Raw genomic sequence first — 20,749 nt, 5'->3', positions numbered from 1 at the left:
GGGTGTGGCGTCTCACTCTCGCCCTCACTAGAACACGCACAATGGAGTGGGTGGCGGTAGTGTCGCTCTCACCAAGAGTAGTGTTTGGAACAGAAATACCGTCCATGTCAGTTCCCATAGTGATGGTTGCTAATTGATTACCTATGGTCAATAAGGCAGCCATATCTCTTGTGTTATCCCCGGCTCCAGCTGCCATGACACCATGGTTTTCAATAGCACTGGTACTTGCTCCCACGTCTCCCTCTCTCCTCTCCCCCTGTCATACCTCACTTTCTAGGCTGGAGAAGTGTGCAGACCCTCGACGTGAGCACAGGCTTTTGGCTTTGAGTGGCAAGTGAGGAGAGTAAAACCTCCGTGGCTGTGGCACAGAGCGCAGTCTTTGATACTGAAGTTTGGCACTGGCTGAAGCCTGAGCCTGACCTGCCATCCCTACCCCTGCTGGTGGTGAAACGGAGGATGATGAGGGCGGAGGAGGGATGGGCATTGGGAGGGAAGTGGGAGACATGGACGGTTGTTGTGGTGGTGACGGTGAGGGCTGCTGTGGATGGTCTGTAGGCTGTGTGCTGAGGCTGAGGTTAGACTGGCTGCCTGATTTGGCCTGACTGGAGTCAGGTTTGGGAGGCAGAGGCTTGGGACGAGTGCCCCCGCTGAAGCTGTGGCAGTGAGGGAGAAGCTCTTCTTGGCTATGGGAAAGCGTTGTGGATCCTCTCTTAGAATGAGAAGTGTGTGAGCGGCCATGGCGGTGTGGATAAGGATGTGGTTGGGGGTAAAGGCTGCAGGAACACATTGTTGCCCTTCCTGTCTCTTCCCCTCTTTCCCTACTTCGGCCCTTGTTCTTCCCTCCTCCGCTCTTCCACTTTTTCTCTCCCTTCACAGGAATCTTGTCCATAGACCAGTATCGTCTAGGTGGAGGGAATGCAGTTGGGGGTGGTGGCCAGTGTGAGCCCAGCCCTCCACTCCCTCCCCCAGATCCCCAGCCAGCACCTGGACCCGATCCCCAAAAATCAGCACCAATCCAGCCCTCTGCCCGAGTTCCTAACAAGGAATCATCTCGGCTATTGACACTGCCCCCTTTCTCTCTAGAAGGGTAGGTACCAAAGAACCAACCTCCTCCACCTATGCCCCCTATTTCAGCACTGCTACCTCTGGCACCTTCCTCCCAGTATCTCTCAAACTGACCAAACTCCCCTGATGAACCCTCGTCTGAGTAACTGTCCTCTGCCCTAGCCCTGTCCCTCTCTGACTCAGATACTGCCCCCCTTCCGGTCCTCCTCCCCCTTTCGTCCACCCGCTCCCTCACTCTATCCCTTGTCTCCTCTTCGTCATCATCATCATCATCATCATCGTCGTCGTCGTCGTCGTCGTCATCGTCGTCGTCAGAATCCCATTCATGAAAGGACAGCCCTTCTCGTGTGTGTGCTTTCTCTTTTTCGTAATGCATTAACAAAGGACGCCTCTCTCCAACTCTGCCACTGTCATCTCTATCCATAACTCCACTTCTTCGTCGCTTGGTAGATGGAAGGAGCGGGTGGAAGGATGAGGGAGGAGCACTGGAGTCATCGCCTCTTCCGTTCACCCAAAATTTAACTGATGAAGGAAGCTTATTCAAGTTTGGGTACCGCTTACTTGGGATTCGATGTCTGGAACGAGAGTGTGAAGATTTGGGACGTCTCTCCCTGCTCCTTCCACTGTCTTCCTCTTCCCTGTCATTACCCTCTTCTCCTCCTTCTCTCCTGCCTCTCTCCCTCTCTCCTTCCCACGAATCTCTTCCTTTCTCACCAAATACACTCCTATATTGGCCAGAAAAAGAAGAGTAGTCCTGTATTCCTCCCTCCCTGTCTCCCTCTGCTTCTCCTTCCCTCTCTGGTTCTACATCTCCCTCCTCTGGCTCAGACCGTTTTCCCCCAGTTAATTTCTTCCTTTTCTTTGTCTTCAGTGCCTTCTTTTTCTTTTTTTTCATCTTTCTTCGCTTTCTTTCTCTCTCCCGTTCTCTTTCCCTTTCCTCCCTCTTTTTCCTCTTTTTGTTCTTTTTCTTCTTCTTCTTCTCCTTCTCTTTGTCTTTTCTCCTCTTTTTGTCCCTTTTTTGTCTCTCGGTATCTCCAAATATTCCACTTCTGTCTCTTTCATTCCAGCTTGCCCACCACTCTTGGAGCTGAGACAGCTGGCTCCCCCCTCTTTCCCTCTCTCGTTCCCGCTCTCTGTCACCCCAGGATGTGCGTGGTTTCCTGGGGGGTATAGGTGGTGGCAGGCGGCCGTGGCTGAGGGAACGAGGGCGGATGATTGAACGTTCCCTCTCTCTTCCCCTCCCAAGGAGAAGGCTCGACTCTTCTGTCAGCTCTTCATCATCGTCATCTTCTCCATCTATTCCTCCAGTTCTGTCTTGTGTGCTCCTGGAGGAGCTGTAAGAGTAGGTGGGAGATGTGGAGCGAGAAGATGAAGCAGATGAGGATGTAGATGTGGACGAAGTGGTTGACGAAGAGGACGAGGAAGTATAATGCAAGGATGCAGAGGGAGAAGGAGGGGTATAAGAGGGGCTGAGGGGCACTGGTATAGGAAGTGAGAGAGGGGGAGAAAGGGGGCGTGCCCGTCTCGCTACCCCCTCCCTCACACCATCGCGTGCTCCTCCCCTCCGCCCAAGAGGCAGAATGTTCTCATACAGTGGTCCTCCAGGCTCTTTGGGCTTCTTAGGCCTGCGCTTTCTCCAGAAAGATGAAGGGAGAGGGGGAGAGGGATGTGGCAGTGGGGGTGTAGGAGGCAGGGGGGCCTGACTCTTAGGAGGCAGTCTGGGAGTACCCAGAGATTTAACAGCCCCTTTCCCCTGACCTCCACTGCCACCTCCCACCACCCTCTTCCCTACCCCATGGTCCATGCCCTTCTCTGAATAGAAGGCCACACTGGCTGGAGGGGGCTGGGGGTGGCCCCTGGGCATAGTCTTGGGGGTCTGGGACCCTGCCTGCTGCTCCATGCAGGGCCCCAGTCCCTCAGGGTCAATGGGACCATAGTATCTCTTATAGCCATCGAGTCCCCCGCCCCCTCCAGCAGTTGAAGCCCAGGTTGGTGGGATTTTCTGAGTAAAGGGTCCCATGTCAGTGATGCCCGCCCTAACAGCCATGGGATTGGTGGCTGTTGCAGATTTGGGCAGCCTCCAACGATCCACCACAGCCAGTCTGCGGTCTGGCCTGGGCAGGAAGGTGGAGCAAGGGAGGGGTGCACCAGCAATGGGGGTGTTTGAGGAACCCATTGCTGTCCCAGAATGCACCACGGTGGGAGGAGAACCTGGTAGAGGTGTTTTGTAGACGGGCTGCGGTTGCTGCTGTTGTGGTTGTTGCTGCTGTTGCGCCATGGCAATGACTGGGTTGCTCATGGTCGTTGAAACGACATGTGGCTGCGATGGAACTGTAACCATTGCAGTGTGGTGTGAAGGCAATTTAGCGCCACCTGGTGCTGTTTCATCCTCAAAGCTGCAGCAGCTGTACATACCCTATGATGGGAAGACACACAGAAAAAAGTCTCAGAGAAAATGTTTTCCAAGAAAAAGAACATTTTAAAATAATTTTGAAAATTAGAATTACTTTTTTAAAAAGGAACCCTGGCTATTAAGACATGTAGGTCTTAAAAGATACATGTTGGTATCAATTATAACAATGTGATATAAAAAACCTTGTTGATGTCTTCGTTTTTATAAAATTTGAAAATATAATTTAACATGTAGGTCGCCATTGTTGTTTACATTCTGGGTAGTGACGTCAGACGGTGGCTCCTGCTAACCCCCTACACTGTTTTGACACCCAGAAACAGATGAAAACACAGCTAAACAGGTGACGGCGCACCAGAAACACAGATCAAAACACAGCTAAACATTAAGGTGACGGCGCACCTACAAAAAAGTAAAAAAAAAAAAAAAAAAAAAAGTACCGCACCATAAAGCATGAACTAAAAAAACACCATAAAACTCAGACAGACTAACAGACCACATGTTTCAACTAGCAGATTGCCGATGCTACAATAAAAACCCCAGCCAGATCTGGCGTCATTAAATTAAATAAAGATGTTCTTTTGATCTGTGTTTCTGGTGCGCCGTCACCTGTTTAGCTGTGTTTTCATCTGTTTCTGGGTGTCAAAACAGTGTATGGGGGCCAGCAGGAGCCACCGTCTGACGTCACTACCCAGAATGTAAACAACAATGGCGACCTACGAGTTAAATTATATTTACAAATTTTATAAAAACGAAGACATCAACAAGGTTTTTTATATCACATTGTTATAATTGATACCAACATTTATCTTTTAAGACCTACATGTCTTAATAGCCAGGGTTCCTTTTAAGAGAAACAAAGTGTCATCAATAGTCGCACATTCTGACATAAGTGAAGACTTTAAGTGCACAGATGAACTGACGCTGTCACAGAGCACATATGTATAAAACATGGTGTTGTACTGTATACACAGACACAGCAGAGGAAAGAATGGAGATAAACATTAAAACCAAACCCAACTAAGCAAAGTTCCAATCATATAAGAAATAAGCTAAAATCTTGAGATAATATATATGACTATTTTTAGAATAGCTGTGCATTGTGTGGTTAATACTGCACATAGAAATACATAAATTAAAGAGTCTGTATGGAGCATTTAGTGTGCTTGTGCGTAACATGCAGTGACCAAAACACCTACCCTGCTGATCGCCAAGAGAAAGTCCAATTTGCCAGAACTAGTAGCTATACAGTGGCGAAGCTTCCAGTACACCAAATGTTCCCAAGCAAATACCAGCAGACTGAGTCCCATAGCCACCAGCAGCATGTAGAAGACCCCGGCCATGTTGTCAATGTCCAGTTTACTGCTCATCACCTCAATTTTGTCATTATGGCAGATACCAGACAGCCAGAGCCGCTCCAGCATCTCAATCTCATCTGGAGAGGAAACACATGAGGGGGTGAGAATCCTGGAAGAGGAAGTGTGCAAAGTCACAAAGATATAAAGAGGAAGAAGAAAAAAGGATAAAAAACAACAAAAGGGGAAGCAAACAACAAAATGTAAATAGTGTATACAGGAAAAGACATGAAAGAAAGAGATTTGACTAAGGGAAGGGGTCATTTTGATTAAGAGATACATAATGACAGGGAGGAGTGAACATTTAAAAGCAGGTTTACAGTCCCGTTTATTTCTTGACCTTTATTCAAGGTGACACCTCAAGGTCAGAGTTGAGTAATACAAAGCACTATTTTGGAAGTTAAAAGGATAAAGGAGACATACAGGGGCAGAGTCTACAACAATGAAGTAGCACACAGAACTAAAATGGCATCGACAACCTAATCTCAACATTGTAACCATGACTAAATTAGGAAAGGCATCGAGAGAGCAAGACCATGAGCCGCAATGAGAGGGTTGGATAGGTGGGAAAAGCATAGACAAGAGAGGGACAGGTAATGAGAGAATTGCGAAGAATGCCTCACATGGAAAGAGAACAAACAACATTCTTTCTCCACCGAGGTGTCAGGGGAAATGAGACGGACAGAGAGCATTAGATGGTGGTGAAATAAGGGGTGCAAAGATGGAGGATGGGACGTTAAAAATGTGTCATCTTGAAAAACAGTGGAAGATTCCTCAGGTTGAAAAGGATGACGGGAGAGAAAATGGGAGAGGAATGCAATGAGAGAGAGAGAAAACTGATAGGTAAGGGACAGACACATAGGCAGAGGACTGGGGAGATCATAATCATTTAATTGTACTGGACGGATGGTCAGAATTTCCATCCAGGTGGTAAGCTTTAGGGAATGCAAGATTCCCATCTGTTTAAGCGAAGAAGAACAAGGCAAGGTATCTTTATGCTGTGCTCTGCTTTTTTTTTGGAATGATCTGATTGACATAAGGAATTAAATATTCCCTGTAAAACTATGATTGGCTGCAGGGGTTCCTGGTGCAGCCATGCTGATGGGAAACCATGAGACGGATCACATGATTCATGTCGGAACAAAAGAGACACACTTGCCAACAGAACTGCTAATGAAAGATTTCTGTTACACTAATAACAATGGCAGCATGAGGTGCACTCCAATAATGAAGTCTGGAGGCTGCCTTTACTATATGTTACAGTCGCTGAAATATTTCACATCAAATGGCTTACGCAGTGCTTAAAAGCTGACATGCTCACACATGTACTTGCAACACTACTCAGCACTGTAAAACCTCAGTGTCTTGCCTTTACATTTGAGCCATCATTAGCTTTGCTTGCAAAAAGCTGATTCAGTCATCTGTATGATTTGGCTAATGCGTCTCCTGTAGAACATCTTTAGCCAATCAGCCGTTGCCTCCAGCAACCGTTACAGATGCACAGGATGCTACTGCAGCCCACAGGCCAGGGGCGCCTCCAAAAATGTTTCATAGGGGAGGCCAGATGGGGCCACTTAAATTCTTGGGGTGGACACCAAAACTAAAAGCCGTCATTACAGGATTGTATTATACTGTTGTAGTATAAGGGCTCAGAAATACTTAAAAAAACGCCTACTGATATACTTGGGTTTATTACGGAAGAGTATTAGGGCCATGCAAGAGAAAAAATATTTGAGAGGGGAAGATTTTTTTTATTGTGCACTTCGAGAAAAAAGTCGAAATGTTGAGATTAATGTTGAAATACAATTTTGTGAATAAAGTTGAAATTTCGAGAATAAAGTTGAAATACATTTCATCTTTTTTCTCGAAATTCTACTTCAACATTAATATTTCGACTTTTTCCTTGACATTTTGACTTTTTTCTCGACATTTCGACTTTTTTCTCGAAGTGCATAATGAAAAAAAAATCTTCTTCCTCTAAAATATTATTTTTATTTTTCTCCTGCCTGGCCCTAATACTCTTCCGTAGGGGTGGCCAGTGGGGAGGCCAAAAAAATTTGTAGGGGGGGCCGTGGCCACCCTTGGCCACCCCCTGGTGACGCCACTGCCACAGGCACATACAGATAACAATTTTGTGTCTCATGTTTGCCCATATAGTGATGCATTCCAACACAGAAAAGTGTGTTTTTAACTTGAAAACATAATGTAGCCTCGCAAAAGAAGATTTATCAATATCATCGAACTTCAGTAGTGGCTGTGTGTCCTAATGTGAAAATAACACGTGTCTTAGAGACCGGCAAAGATAAACTGGTACTTTCATGTTTGTCCTCAAATTCAAGAATCTTGGTGGATTTTTTTTTTTCCTGGGCTCTAAGTTTTATCTCTTGGGTCAGCTGCCATTTGACTCCCAGTGATTCATGTTGTACTTTTTTTTTCCATCTCCCTCTTTTGATTCTGACTCCTCTCACTGTGAACCTCTCGACCTTTGTGATGGCAGTTGTTTCTACATCTTAGTCACAGCCAGCTCAGGACTGCCAAATCTGACAGATGTGTCAAATCCACCTATGTTGTTCCTGGCAGGCCAGGTCAAGCCTAGCTGGCACCACTGCAAACACAAATCCAGCAAGCACCACAAATTTAGCCAATAAAGTATAGCGTATACATGCGTATAGTCATGCATGCATATTCAAATGTAAAAGTGCCAGTGAGCATGTTTGTATCTTTGCCGTATGCCAGATGTGGCATGATTCCAAACACACCCAGAGACACTGAGCCGCACAGTTGCTGAGCAGTAAACCATGACCTGCGCAATGCCATGCTTTTATCACAACACGACAAGCCTCTTTGCATTCATTGCAAGATTTCTGAACAAAACACCCCGCTGGCCAAGAGCTGATAACCCAGCTACTCACATTTTAATATCTACTTTTTAAATAATATATTATAGAAATCAAAGTCATGATACTATGCAAAAAAACAACAAAAAATAAAACAGGAGAGGATCTGATATGAAGGGAAAAGGAAATCTTGCTACTCAGCTCTTTTGCTTTTATCAGGAAACAAGATGTAGTGAGATCAATGCACCATCTCTTAAAGCTGTGGTGTGAATCACCAGAGGCAGCAGAGAACAATGCACTCACGGGGTTGAGAAGTGCTCTGCTATCTTCTAATGCAGTTGTAAAAATGATACGACTCAACACAGCATGGAACAATAATGATGTAACGCTGTGACACGACTCAGCTCCAGCTGAAGGTGTGATGTCGAGCTCTTGAACTGCAGGGTGATTGTTGAGATGTAGCCTTTGAGGGCACGATGGCTATGTGACCCCCCACTTCTCTCCACATTCAAACAAACTAATCCTCTTCCTTAGTAATCCACTCCAATAATGCCTACGGCTAGAAGACTTGACATTCAACACATTGCTTTAACCAGATGATGTGAAGGAGTTTTATTACACATAACTGAAGGATGGACAATGTTATGAGCAAAGCATTAAAAGAAACAAAAAAACATAGCTTGTCAGAGCTACTGGGCTCTGTTTTTCTGGCACACACACACACACACACACACACACACACACACACACACACACACACATGCGGGCGCGCTTGCACACACACACACACACACACACACACACACACACACACACACACACGCACGCACGCACGCACACGCACATACCAACACAGTCTTTTCAAGGTCCAGCAATTCAGCTCCAGACGCCAGTCTTATTTAATAGATCTTGGCACCAAATTGGCACTATCAGTGTGTAAGCAGCTAAAGAGTCGGCATGCCAGAAACAGCTAAAGGGCTTTGTCCGCCACGCCATAAGCAAAGCTGATTTAAAACACGAGGAGAAGAAAAACAAGCTGTATCCAATTGAGACAAAAAAATGCGTGTGGCTGACTGCATAAAATGACAATCAGGCATTAGTGTACTGACAACTATTCCTAAAAAAAAACACTCAGTCAAACATGAGGAATGGTCTTCTCATGGATTAGTTCTAGACACAAGTGAAGAAACAGTATACTAATAATGCCCTTATAGCTATCAATTATTTAACTATCCAACAGCATATGCTTTATATGTTTCCTTTCACCTCAGTGTACTCTTTTCCACATTGTATATTTAGGGTATCTGGAGGTATTTCTTTTCAGATGTTTTTTTTTTTCTTGCATATCCTCAGTCTTTGCGTCAGTCTCAGCTAATCTGTATTTGTGCAAATCCGTCACCACACAAGTTGTGACTTGTTACAACTCTGACGCACGCAAGCAAATAATCTTTTCTTTGACAATTCTAAACATGAAAAAGGATCACCAGTGAAAGTAAGATAAGTCCGTAAGAGCGTATAAGGGATGAGAGTGGGGGTGCACATTCACAAACACACGGTATTTTTCTTGTTCCCATTCCCCTTTTATGTCTCCTCCTCTCTTCACGCAAATAAAGACTCAAACCTCTTAGAAAGCCCCATCAGCCCTTTCTCACACATCCTTATTCCCTCTGTCACAATCAAAACACCTTACATCCTTGCCTTTCCATGATACCCCCCAACCCCCCCATCCCATCTACCCCCTGTGTCCTCAGTCCTCTGCATCCACATTACTGTGTCACTCATTGCCCAACCTTATCGTTGGAGACCCCCCCGCCCACACACACACACAGACACACACCCTTTCCACAGTTCTTACCATCTCCCACCAGCTGCAGTAGGGCTAGGTCAAGAGGACGTTTCCAGCGTGAGTTTTTGTGCAGGGCGATACCGTAGCCTGTGGTGGCAAAAACCTTCCCCGAGCCTATGGTCATCACCTTTGAGAAAGGACAACAGGTAGATACTCAAAAGAAGAAACAACTTACCACATGGGCATGTCTGATCCACAGTGTGTGTGTGTGTGTGTGTGTGTGTGTGTGTGTGTGTGTGTGTGTGTGTGTGTGTGTGTGTGTGTGTGTGTGTGTGTGTGTGTGTGTGTGTGTGTGTGTGTGTGTGTGTGTGCCTGGTCCTCACCTTACAACCTTCGTCCTTCCTAGCCATATAGTTCAATACCGCAGCATCGTAAATAAAAGCGTCCAGTTTCCTGTAAATGGATCAAGGGAGAATTCACACATCATTTAATGAGAGAGAGGGACAGCAGAGGGATGGAAAGACTGGCTGAGGCAGGGGAGGATGGGTAAAGGTATATATCTGCAATGTACCTCGCAAGAGAGCTGGGGTGCAGAAATATACAGCAGACAGCTCAGAGGATGATGGAGAGGGCATAAAAAGTTTAATAATAGCAAGGAAAGGGAGGACGGGTGGAATAGTAAAGCAGGTTTGGCGGGGAGAGGGAAAACACAAGAAAAATAAAATAAGGCGGAAATCACGCACAGATCTGTGTATGAGAGAAAGGTGGTGGAGGAGGCTGAGGGAACAAGGAGGATGGGGATTTATATGGTACGAAGAGCACAGTGACAGGGAGAGACAGAGAGAGGAGGGAGAGATTTACAAACTTCAGGGGGGAGGAAAGACATGGGATAGAGGCAGAGTGATGAGGATTATAAAGTTTAAATTCAGACAGACAGAAAAAGCATGCTCGGAGGGGAAAGAATGGACCAAAAAATAGACAGAGAAAAAAAATGTTAGCATAAAAGGGAAACCGAGGAGTGAGCGGAAGGAAAAGATAAGTACTAAGAAAAAAAACACTGGGAGAAAAATGGGAGTTTATAATTATTTGCTCATGTTAACAGCGAGTTATAATTTTGGTGTTGAGGCAATGTGGTTGATGTCAGCGGCTTAGAATAAAGTAAACTGGGATTATGCAAACACATGATTGGGTGATTCGACTATAAACTGAGGAGGTAAGTGCTGCTCCCACTTTATGGGTGGAGGTGGAGCTGTGGAGGTGAAAGAGGAAAGAATAAAGGTGAGAGAATGTGTGCAGCAAACCATGAAGTGTGACAAAAGATGTGAAATGTTACTTTGATTTGAAGGATTTAAAAAGCAAGACTGTGGATGATGGTCTTTTAGTGCCAGAGTAAGAATATTAACAGTAAAAAATAAATAAATAAAATAACGCAGCAGGTAAATTATTCCTGCTGACACTGTTTTAATCTTTCACACTTTATATTATATTAAACAAAGATATTTTATGCATTTTAAATCTACAGGTTCATGTAAAACAATGGCTTTATTGAATAAAATTTGTGCCGAAATACACAATGTGTAAATGTAATCTTTTAGCTTTTTGGTCACATACAAAGTGAGTGACATCAATGATTTTTTATATATATATATATATATATATATATATATATATATATATATATATATATATATATATATATATATATATATATATATATATATATATATATATATATATATATATATAAATATATATAAATAACTGAACAATTACACCTATTTATTATTTTTATTATAGATTCCAACAATGACCAGCTTAAGTAACCACTTACAGTATGAGAAAAGGAAAACTTCATCACTTCAATTTGACTTCTCCCCACATACAATGATTTTAAGAGTCCACTGTGTAAAGAAAAACAGGTTTTGGTTGTCTTGCTGAGAGATTAAGTTCGGTTTCTAATGAGATGATTTTCTTTTTGGAAGATCTTTAAAAAAACAATGATTAGTAGCATCTGCCTTTGTCACTGTTTCATTGCTTTCACTACTGCATGGATTTTAAGCTAGAATCGTTGCCATCACACCAAGGGGTTGACATCTGAAGTTAAAAAAGAAAAAAAGGCCTTTGCAGTTAGTTTACCTCAGAAGAGTTGTATAAAGGTTACATTTTATAATTGAGTGGCTTGAAGAGCATTGCCAATGGAAGTTATAGATCATGGTGCATCTGTTTAAATATTATTACACTTTTTCAGGTAACTAATAAGTGATTAAAAAATTAAATGCTCATGACAACAAAAAAAGGAATCAATTAACTATTACTCTCTGATTGAAGGCATTACCTTTTAAGGCATGATCAAACCCGTAGAGATTCCTGCAGGAAAGTGACAGATTTTGCATGAGAGGTAGTATACATTTTTTATTTTGTCTGCTGTGGCGTCGACTCTGTGGATGTACAGTATGTTAACGCGTGTGTTGTTACATGTCCCAACAGTCAAACACACAGATCTGCAGCTCTGACAGCAGAGAGGAGAGCTCTTTTTATAGTAGTTCCATGTAAAAAAAATAAATAAAAATAATCCACCAGGGACAAAAAGTACCAGGCAAAGCTGGTGAAAATGTTGCAGACCTGAGTCCTTCACTCCACCTTGTCCGCAGGTTTAGAAAGACGAGTATACAAAAAACATCTGAAAGTCACAACAGCCAATGAGAAAATTCAAAAATATATGCCTGAAAACAAATAAAATGAAATTTGACTTGTAATTTGACTTGCAATTTCTTACGCAAATGAAAATGTGTTTAGCTTAAATCTGTACTTTGTGTGTATTCCTTTGGAGGATATTTAATATTTCAATAAACATGTCTTTATGGAATAAACGGATCATATTGTGATCACTTTATTTAAAGTGTTGAATGTACTTGATGGATGACCATTGGAAAGCAGATATTACTGCCTTCTGCAAACATCCTACGTGGTTGATTTATTGAGACCCCCCCCCCTTTTTCAGGCCTAAATATATTCTTAAGTGAAACATAGCAGAGAAATGTTGTATCCTCATAGTTGAACAAGTCTTTAAGTGCAGTTTATAATACGAAAATATATTTGTAATACAAACGTGTAGGTCTTTGCTTTATTTGCGATGTGATCTTTGTTGTCTTGTGAATTGAAAGCCTAAAAGATTGTAATGTCTAACAAAACTATTTTTCAAACTGTCTTAAGGAATGTTTGACAAAAGCCTCCCAAAGTAAAAAAAAAAACAATAACTTAAAGAGCATGTTTGAATGGATGTTCAGCTGCAGGGAAACTAAAGGTGGGATGTGGAGAAAGACAATGGAGTAGAAAACCACTAGATGTGGCAGACCGACCCAGTCTTGAGGTTCAGAATGGCATCCTCCACCCCTTTCTGGTTGTATTTGCCCATGTACTGGTGCATGCCTGGGTAGTTAGAGCGGATGTTTTTTTCTGTGCTCCCGTTGGGCACCGTGCCAAACTTCAGAGGTGGGTACTCCTCTTCTGGATGCTGAAACTATCAGAGCAAAGGAAGGCGAGGGAGGGAGACAGAAGGGGCATATGAGACACATCAGTCTGTGCACCAATCTGTCTGACCTATTTCTGTCCACTTTCCAGACTAACTTACATCACTACATGCACAGTCAAATAAGAAAAGAGACCAGCGTGTCGTGTAAAGCATTCTTTCTAACTGCGTTTTATCAAGTACGATTTAGGAGTGTCTTTTTAAAAGTACTACATAGGGCTGCTTTTTTTAATTTTTTTATTTAGCACTCAGGAACTTCGGTAACTGCAATGTGTTCAATGATATTCTATTCATTTCAAAAATCCCATGCTTTAATCAATTTAACATTCAAATGCATGGGATTTGGCTTACAAAGACTTTAATTCTCCTTCTGCGTTTTCCACTTAATCAGTATTCAAGCGATGCAGTACCTTCTTGTCTGAGAGGCCTGACACTGTGTCAATGTACTCCTCCTGGATCATGAAAGCAGCCAGGTTAGCAGTGTAGGAGGCCAGAAAAATGACAGCAAAGAAGGCCCAGATCAGCACCATGATTTTGCTTGTGGTTCCTCTTGGGTTCTCCACTGGCACAGAGTTGTTGAAGACAATGGCCCACAGAAGCCAGACAGACTTTCCTATAGTGAAAGTTGACCCTCCAGGCTCTGCTCACAATGAGAAAGGTTCAAAGAAGACTGTAAGATATAAAGAGTTATGAGGGAAACTGGTAGCTGTGACTTTTTTTTTCTAAAAAGGTAACAGTCAGTACGAGACACAAAAATGTATTCACTTCTATGCAAATGCAGATAAAGCAGGATATTTTAATAAAATCTTCCCCCCAATCATCTGTGAAAATATGCTCACAGTTCACGAAAGTGGAAAAAAAGAAAAAATGCATTAAGGCTTTTGACATCAAGCCTTTAAAGGCGGAAGCGTTTCATTTTAAGGATTGCAGCTTTACATTCAGCTGCTGCATGATCTAACAAATACTTCAAGCACGCGGTGCAACATTTCCATTGAAAAGGCTCAAATACCCCTACTCTAATATGACGATAGTGAGGGACAAAAGACAGCAGGGAGATCAGAATGAATGAGAGGAATATAGGAGAGGATGACGTTTAGGGAAAACTGTGTAGAAATCACAACAAGCAAGCAGTGAAATCTGTGAGTCAGGCTGGGTATTACACCAAAGCATTCGACAAGCTGGATATCACAGGAGGTACAAACTCTGATGGTGAATAAATAATGGCTGCTTTAATATTTGGAACGCTTGATGAAGTTCAACATACTGTACGTTCAAGTTTGTCTTCATAGAGAATGGCTGAGCAATGGACAATAGACCAATGGACAGCTGAGTAAGTAAGAAAGCAATTTAATATGAAACGATAAATTTCTTCCTTTTCTCAAAAAAAAAAAAACAGAGAAAAAAAATCTCACTTTCTTTTGTCTGTGTTAGCTTTTAACCAGTTTCTCAGGAGGCTGTTCCATGTTTGTCCATTTGATGCATTAGGCAACAGTGATGGACTGTGCACAGACTCATTTATCAAACTAGGAAACTCAGACAGCTCAGACTCATCACTCACTCTTCCCAGTCTGGAGGCTGCGGTTGTAACCCACGGGGCTGAAGAATTCAAAAATGAAGACAGTCACAGCCACAACAGTGAGGCACATGACAAACATCATCACCCACACGGCTGGACTGTAGGGTTCTGTGAAGAAGAAAAAAAAGCACTGCTTTGTGAAATTATCTGTATTATTTATTGGCTCTGTAAAAGATACAAGAAAGTTTCATAAAACTGACACATAATGAATGCCGAACCTATGGAGAATGAAAACAGAAAGCACTAGAGCAAACATATTCTTCAGAAGACCATAAACACTATCTCTCTTTTCTACTATCTCCTCAGTGCAGTCTATAAGCCAATAACACTCTCTTCCCACTGGAGCCTGGAGTTTGCTGACTGAGTGAAAGAAGAAGTTAAGAAGACATGGGCAGCTAAGAAGAAAAGAACGGCTAATTTTGATGTAACGGCCGGCACCCAAAGATTGGGGAGTTTTATGCTAACTCAACACTTACAAATAGATTAGACTGTACATCCGCGTGATGCCTCCCTTATAAACAGCCTCTTACCTAAAAAAGCTGATGGTGATACAGTTCCGTTGCTACGGGAAACCATGACACTGATCCCTGTCTCCACAAAGGGAACAGAGAAATCCACAACCTCTGACCTCTCCTCATTGATAGTCAGCGAACCAATGGCCATGTCCGCCCGCTTGTACACCACCTAAAAGGGGAAAAGAGCAATGATAATGAAGGAATCTAATTACGTGTAATACATGCAGCCGTTTCAGGTGGACAAAGCCTATCTTTTACGGTTCACAAAGGTTTATTTCCAGGTGAGATGCTGACATCTCTGCACCATGACCCCTTTGTACATGCGAGAATCTGGCAGCATGAGGCGGGGGGCTAATGATTCAGTGCAGTACAATAACTGAACACGTGTCTTCTGTGCATCTCTTTAGCATACGAAATTAGCTAAGGCTCGTCTTCTCCCAGCCACCATCGAGCAAAACCTGAAAACCGCTGTGTCTGCTGATTGTACAAGTAAAATGTTAATCTACATTAGACGTGGCACATCCGCACTTCGGAGCAAATCAGCAGAAAAATAAAGCAAAGCGGAATGCAACACACCCTTGTCTCCACTTTGCCAAGTCGGTGGATTACCTGATCAAAGAATGGCAGGTTTTACAGCAGCTCATCAAAGACACTCATAGGTTTGAGAGTGGCCTTTTACTCCCCAAAAACGGATTTGTGGTCAAATTATAAATGATAAGAGCAGCAGAGTGTAGTGGAGCTGCTTTGGAACCTGTGACTAATGCTGTTTGGCAAATTCCCTTTGGGACAAAGATAGAAACAGTGGGGAGCACGGAGATAGAAACAGCAGCCACCATATTGATCTCTGCTGATGTGAGAGCGTAGTATGAGTACCGGCCTGTCTGTTTGTATGCACCTTCTTATTTATTCATTCATTTTGATCAGCATCTCTGTGTCTTTTCTTGCTGGGAGCTCATGAACCCCCCATAACCGAGAAGTAATCACAATGACAAACTGCAGCTAACCAGGGGGAGTCTTGACATTGTGAGCTTGTCCTAACATGCGCTTGTTTGAGCAAGAAACACACAAGGTGGATTTGACCATGCACGCTGCATGCGTTAGATACATTGCCCAACCATTTAATTTGTTTACCTGTGTGCTTTTCTCCCTGCAGCACAGAATATGTTTACGTCGCCACATTTATGTGTCCGTGTGTGTGTGCACGTGTGTGATAAATGACAGCTGTCAGATTGCTGGCAGCCATTAAGTGGCCATAATTTTAAGAGAGATTGATGAGACACAAAGACTTAAGTGGTCACTGAGGACTACATTGCTGAGGTAGGCTCTTGTGCAGCTTGATGGCTGCATATGTAACGCAAAATATGCAGAGGCACAACCACACACACACACACACACACACGTACACACGTGTTACTGGGCTTAAACGTAGAACACATTGCTCAGAAAGGCAGACAGGCAGAACCGGTGGCATCCAACAAACACATAAGCAAAGACTTGCCTCTCCAATCATGCCGTTCCAAACTCCATCGATTTTCTTCCCGTGCTTCCCATTGGTCACCAAGTACAGATCGTAGGTGAAGCCGACAATCTTTGCCAGTCGCTTGAGGATATCAATGCAGAATCCCTTGCAGCACTGCTTCATGGGAGCCACTCCCTCGTGGAGGGCACTATAAGACAATTACAGGAAAGGAGAAACAAGTTTGAAAAAATTATTGAGAAAATGCAAAAGCAAAAGTCTTAAAAACTGCATCCTGATTGGAAAGGAAAGGAGAGGAATATTGTGGCCAGCCACTTTGCGGCAGGTTTGATCGACCAGTGTACGATAGGTGCTGTCATCCCTTCAGAAGCTGATGAACCATAAAGCTCCTCTGTGGTCATATCTGATTCCAGACTCGAGTCATTCCACTGATCCTCTGGAGAGCAGTCTGTTATTGATTAAGGCCAGGGAGTGAAGAGACTACAGTTTTGATAGGTGACTAATGCAACCCCAGTTGTATGGCATCATGAGAGCGTAGAAGCTCCATTCACAACTTCATAAATGGCAGATTACCACTCCTCCTGCAGTTAACTTTTTTGAGTATTATCAAGTGTTGAATTTTAAATGAGAATTATACAGCTGTAGCCCACCAAACTGTATATATATATATATATATCACATATATTATAAAATAAAAACATTCCATGACTAAATTCAATATTTTTTTTTTGTGAGATCTTTTTTGTCTTCTGTCCAAAATAGTCAAACCTGGCATTAAGAGGTCGTCTGCAAGGGACTGAGTCACGGATGCAGGTTCCAGATGCAGGATCTGCCAGCTCCACAATGACAAATGGCCTCTCCTCCAGCGTGACCACACGCAGGTGCTGGGCATCATCAGGTGGTTTAAGGAAGGGCCCATAGCGGGACCAGGCTGGATACCGAAGCCTTAGTACCCCATTCTCCCACCAGCCTACCTAGGGGAACAGATAAGAGAAACATGAGATAAAGGCATAGTACACAAAAAAGTCTTTTTTTCTCTCTCTCTCTATAATCCTGCCTTTGTTGATAATGATGAATCATGTCATATTTACTTTTCTGAGCACAAAGCATCAAAAAGAATCAAACAAGCTGACTCTGTCTCTGGATCTTTACAACAAGTAGTGCAGTAACAAATTAAAAAAAAAGAAAGAGAAAGAAAAGGTGCCCACAATTTTCACACTTAGACTTGAGGTCAATTAAAAAAAAGAAAAAAAGGTTTTCAAAATTATGACAGAATCAGTTCATGTAACTGTTTTTGGATTCAAAATGCTTTCCAAATTTAGAGAATATTTTGACTTGTTCTATTCTCATCGCTGCTGTATAAAGTGCCCTCCAACGATGTCTGAGAATACATGGCTCGAGCAGCTTGGCATTTACATAAAATGAAAAAATAAAATTTTGGGGGGGGATTGTCTGGTTGTTGCAGAACAAAAGATCTAGGAGTGAAGGATATTTAACTGAAAACATGAAAATGTCATTTGAGTGATACCCATGTTGTATGTAAGTGCAAAGAAACAAATCATTGTAAAACAAGAGATAAAAACAACCTTATTTTTAAAGAGCCATATTATAGTCTAAGCTTAATTTATTTGTTTTTTTTTAATGGTCCAAACTACGTTTTGCCCTTTAACCTCATCTAGGTTCATCCCATGAAATACAATGTGTTTCTCACCTAGCACTCATCTTATATGCAGACTCACACACACTTACACGTACGGTATATGAGCCAATGTCATGAGCAAAAACAAAAACAGGAGTGTAAGAGTTCATAATCATGGATATGATTGGAAGAGACGTGAATGACACAGAGCAGTACATTGTCACCTTATTTCATGAAGAAGTCATGAAAAGTGTTCATGAAGGAATTCGAGTTTGAGTCGTGTTCCAACCTCTGCTGTTTTAAAGTGACTTTACTTGCAAGCCTTTTTTTATGAATCTATTCCTGTTTCACTGCACTTTTAGTCACAACTGTGTCACTGTTTTACACAATACAAGTTATCTGAATAGTGTGCTGAAAACTACATGGTTAAGATTACACACTTAAACCCACATGGGTAAGGTGAGTCACACATCTATAAATTAAATGCTGTTTCTGGATTTCAGGACCACCAAATAAACCATATGCCCTACTGACGTGCATTGGAGAAAATCGTTTTGTTTGGCATTAGAAAAAAAAAAGCATTAATGAGAGTTAATGAGAGCAGTGTTATCTGTTTTACAACGTTTAGAATGACCAAGAAATTCAGAGGACAGTTTTCTGCTTTGGTACTACCAGGAAAAGGCATTGATTTATTTACTCTGGTTCTCTGCCTGTTTTGCTTTAGTGAAGCACAGAGCAGCTCTGCAGCAAGCTGGATAATTACCATTCATTAAGATTTGCTCAGCGAATCTTTCAGAGCTGGACCACCAATGCTGGTGTTGCAACAACAGATATAGATCCAACTCTAGTCCTGAAATGTTACAAATTTAAGTACAGGCCTATACTCAATTCAGTTAAACCTTGTTCAATAAATTGTATTATTATCTACTACTGCTTTACTTGTCACATATAAATGTTGCAAAAAAGTGATAGTATGTTTATTATATTTTTCAAAAGAACTATACAGTACCAGGAAGGTAGACAATAAAGAAAATACTAAAAAAAATCCAGTCAGTGTCTTTGTTAACCCTCATAACAATCAATCATCATTGAGTGTTAATTAAATTCATGTTTCTGATGTATGTACAAAAAAAATACGTAATATTTTACCAATTGCAGTTTTCAAATGCAGAAACATGGACAGCATAAAACAATCCAGCAACATAAACAATGGACACTAAAGGATTACAGAAATACATTTTATATATTTCCTATATTATGAATAAAAAACTGAATAGTATACGTCTCATAAAGGCAGAGCTTTCTTTAGGGTATAGCGTCATGTTTGACTATGCAGTACAGGTATTAATGAGATATCATTCACTCAGTTTTAGGCCACCAGGCCAAGGATGCAAGATATTTTGGATCAATCTGTTGCAAGGTGGAAAAGTCAGGCTAATAAGGCATTTTCAGTGTATATACTTGCAATTTCAGTTGCAGACACTAAGCAAGATAATAATAATTTACAGGTTAACTGAAATAACACATGGCTGGACAATGAGCTTTAGACAGAAGGGAGTTTCAGTGGCAGTACCGAGCTGAAATCCAAGTCTTTAATCCCAAGGCATCAAACTGCTTAGCGGTCTTGGAAAAATTAAAAAAAAAGAAAGGCATGTGATGAGTTGATGTCCATATGCTCTCTCAGAGACTTCCAAAAAACACGGGCATGAGGTACACTGGCATTTCTGTGTGATTTGACTGCATTTCTTTGTGTCCTGAAAATGTCTGTCAAGTCAAAGATGCACTACTGCTCTCTCTTTCTCTGTGCATTTTTATGTGCACTCTGAATGTGCCGGGTGCATATTCCATTGCACACCCGACAAACAAACAAACCTTTGAAAAAAAAGGGAAAAAAAAAAAAAAAAAAAAAAGTGAGAGCTGAAGCAGGCCAGTTCGAGTAAAGTTTGGCAGCTCTGTGCAGTTTTCCCATCTGTGTAATGTAAGCGTTGGCAGAGAGGAGGAGGCAGTAGCAACAATGACAAAGTCTTAACGGCACTTCGTCCACAGCGCCACAACAGACATTCAATCAAAGCGGTCTCAGGGAACACAGACAGGAAACAGACTGCACGTACTGGAGAGCACGCTGCACTGTATAAGACAAACATCCTGAAAGGCACAGTCAGTAAAAGAACATGGGAAAAAAATACTGCAGACTTTAAAAATTGCTTGAATATTATGTAGCGGAGAAAGTATTCTGGCTTGGAGCAAAAGTTTGAAGACGGGGAGCCACTTTAAGCAATAGTGTTATTCCTCACCAGCTGAGGGCAGCTTTAATAAATGTTCATTAAATTCTGGTAATATCGTGGAACATCTCGCTCTGTGTGCAATCTCCACTGATGTTGGACAACCTTTAGCACTTGTCTGCAGTGTTTCAGTGAGCCAAGCTGGGCGCTCCCAGGCTCTAAGTAATGGTGCAGTCATTGTAAAGAGAACATTAAAAATTCAGGGAGAGCCAACAGCGTGGATGTGCATAATAGGCAGATGCAGACGTCTTATCCTCAGAATGTTTCTGTGTGTGTGT

General features: G+C 42.3%; 1 protein-coding gene across 1 annotated transcript in view; it reads right to left on the bottom strand.

The window, feature by feature from the left end:
- Positions 1–256: 256 nt before the first annotated feature.
- LOC133433859 (glutamate receptor ionotropic, NMDA 2D) overlaps positions 257–20,749 on the bottom strand; it is a 61,843-nt gene continuing 41,350 nt past the window's right edge. Inside the window, exons 7-16 of the mRNA XM_061717010.1 lie at positions 17,319–17,524; positions 16,572–16,740; positions 15,089–15,242; positions 14,541–14,666; positions 13,393–13,622; positions 12,813–12,973; positions 9,837–9,906; positions 9,523–9,640; positions 4,675–4,910; positions 257–3,481 (exon numbers count right to left, since the gene is read on the bottom strand). Of these exons, the coding sequence (XP_061572994.1) occupies positions 260–3,481; positions 4,675–4,910; positions 9,523–9,640; positions 9,837–9,906; positions 12,813–12,973; positions 13,393–13,622; positions 14,541–14,666; positions 15,089–15,242; positions 16,572–16,740; positions 17,319–17,524 (4,692 nt within the window). The 3' untranslated portion in view covers positions 257–259. The remainder of the gene's footprint in view (positions 3,482–4,674; positions 4,911–9,522; positions 9,641–9,836; positions 9,907–12,812; positions 12,974–13,392; positions 13,623–14,540; positions 14,667–15,088; positions 15,243–16,571; positions 16,741–17,318; positions 17,525–20,749) is intronic.

This window comes from Cololabis saira, chromosome 3, assembly GCF_033807715.1.
Source record: "Cololabis saira isolate AMF1-May2022 chromosome 3, fColSai1.1, whole genome shotgun sequence".
NCBI classification, from domain to species: Eukaryota; Metazoa; Chordata; class Actinopteri; order Beloniformes; family Belonidae; genus Cololabis; species Cololabis saira.
Note: the sequence above shows the minus strand (reverse complement) of the source record. Positions and strands in the feature narration are given on the sequence as shown.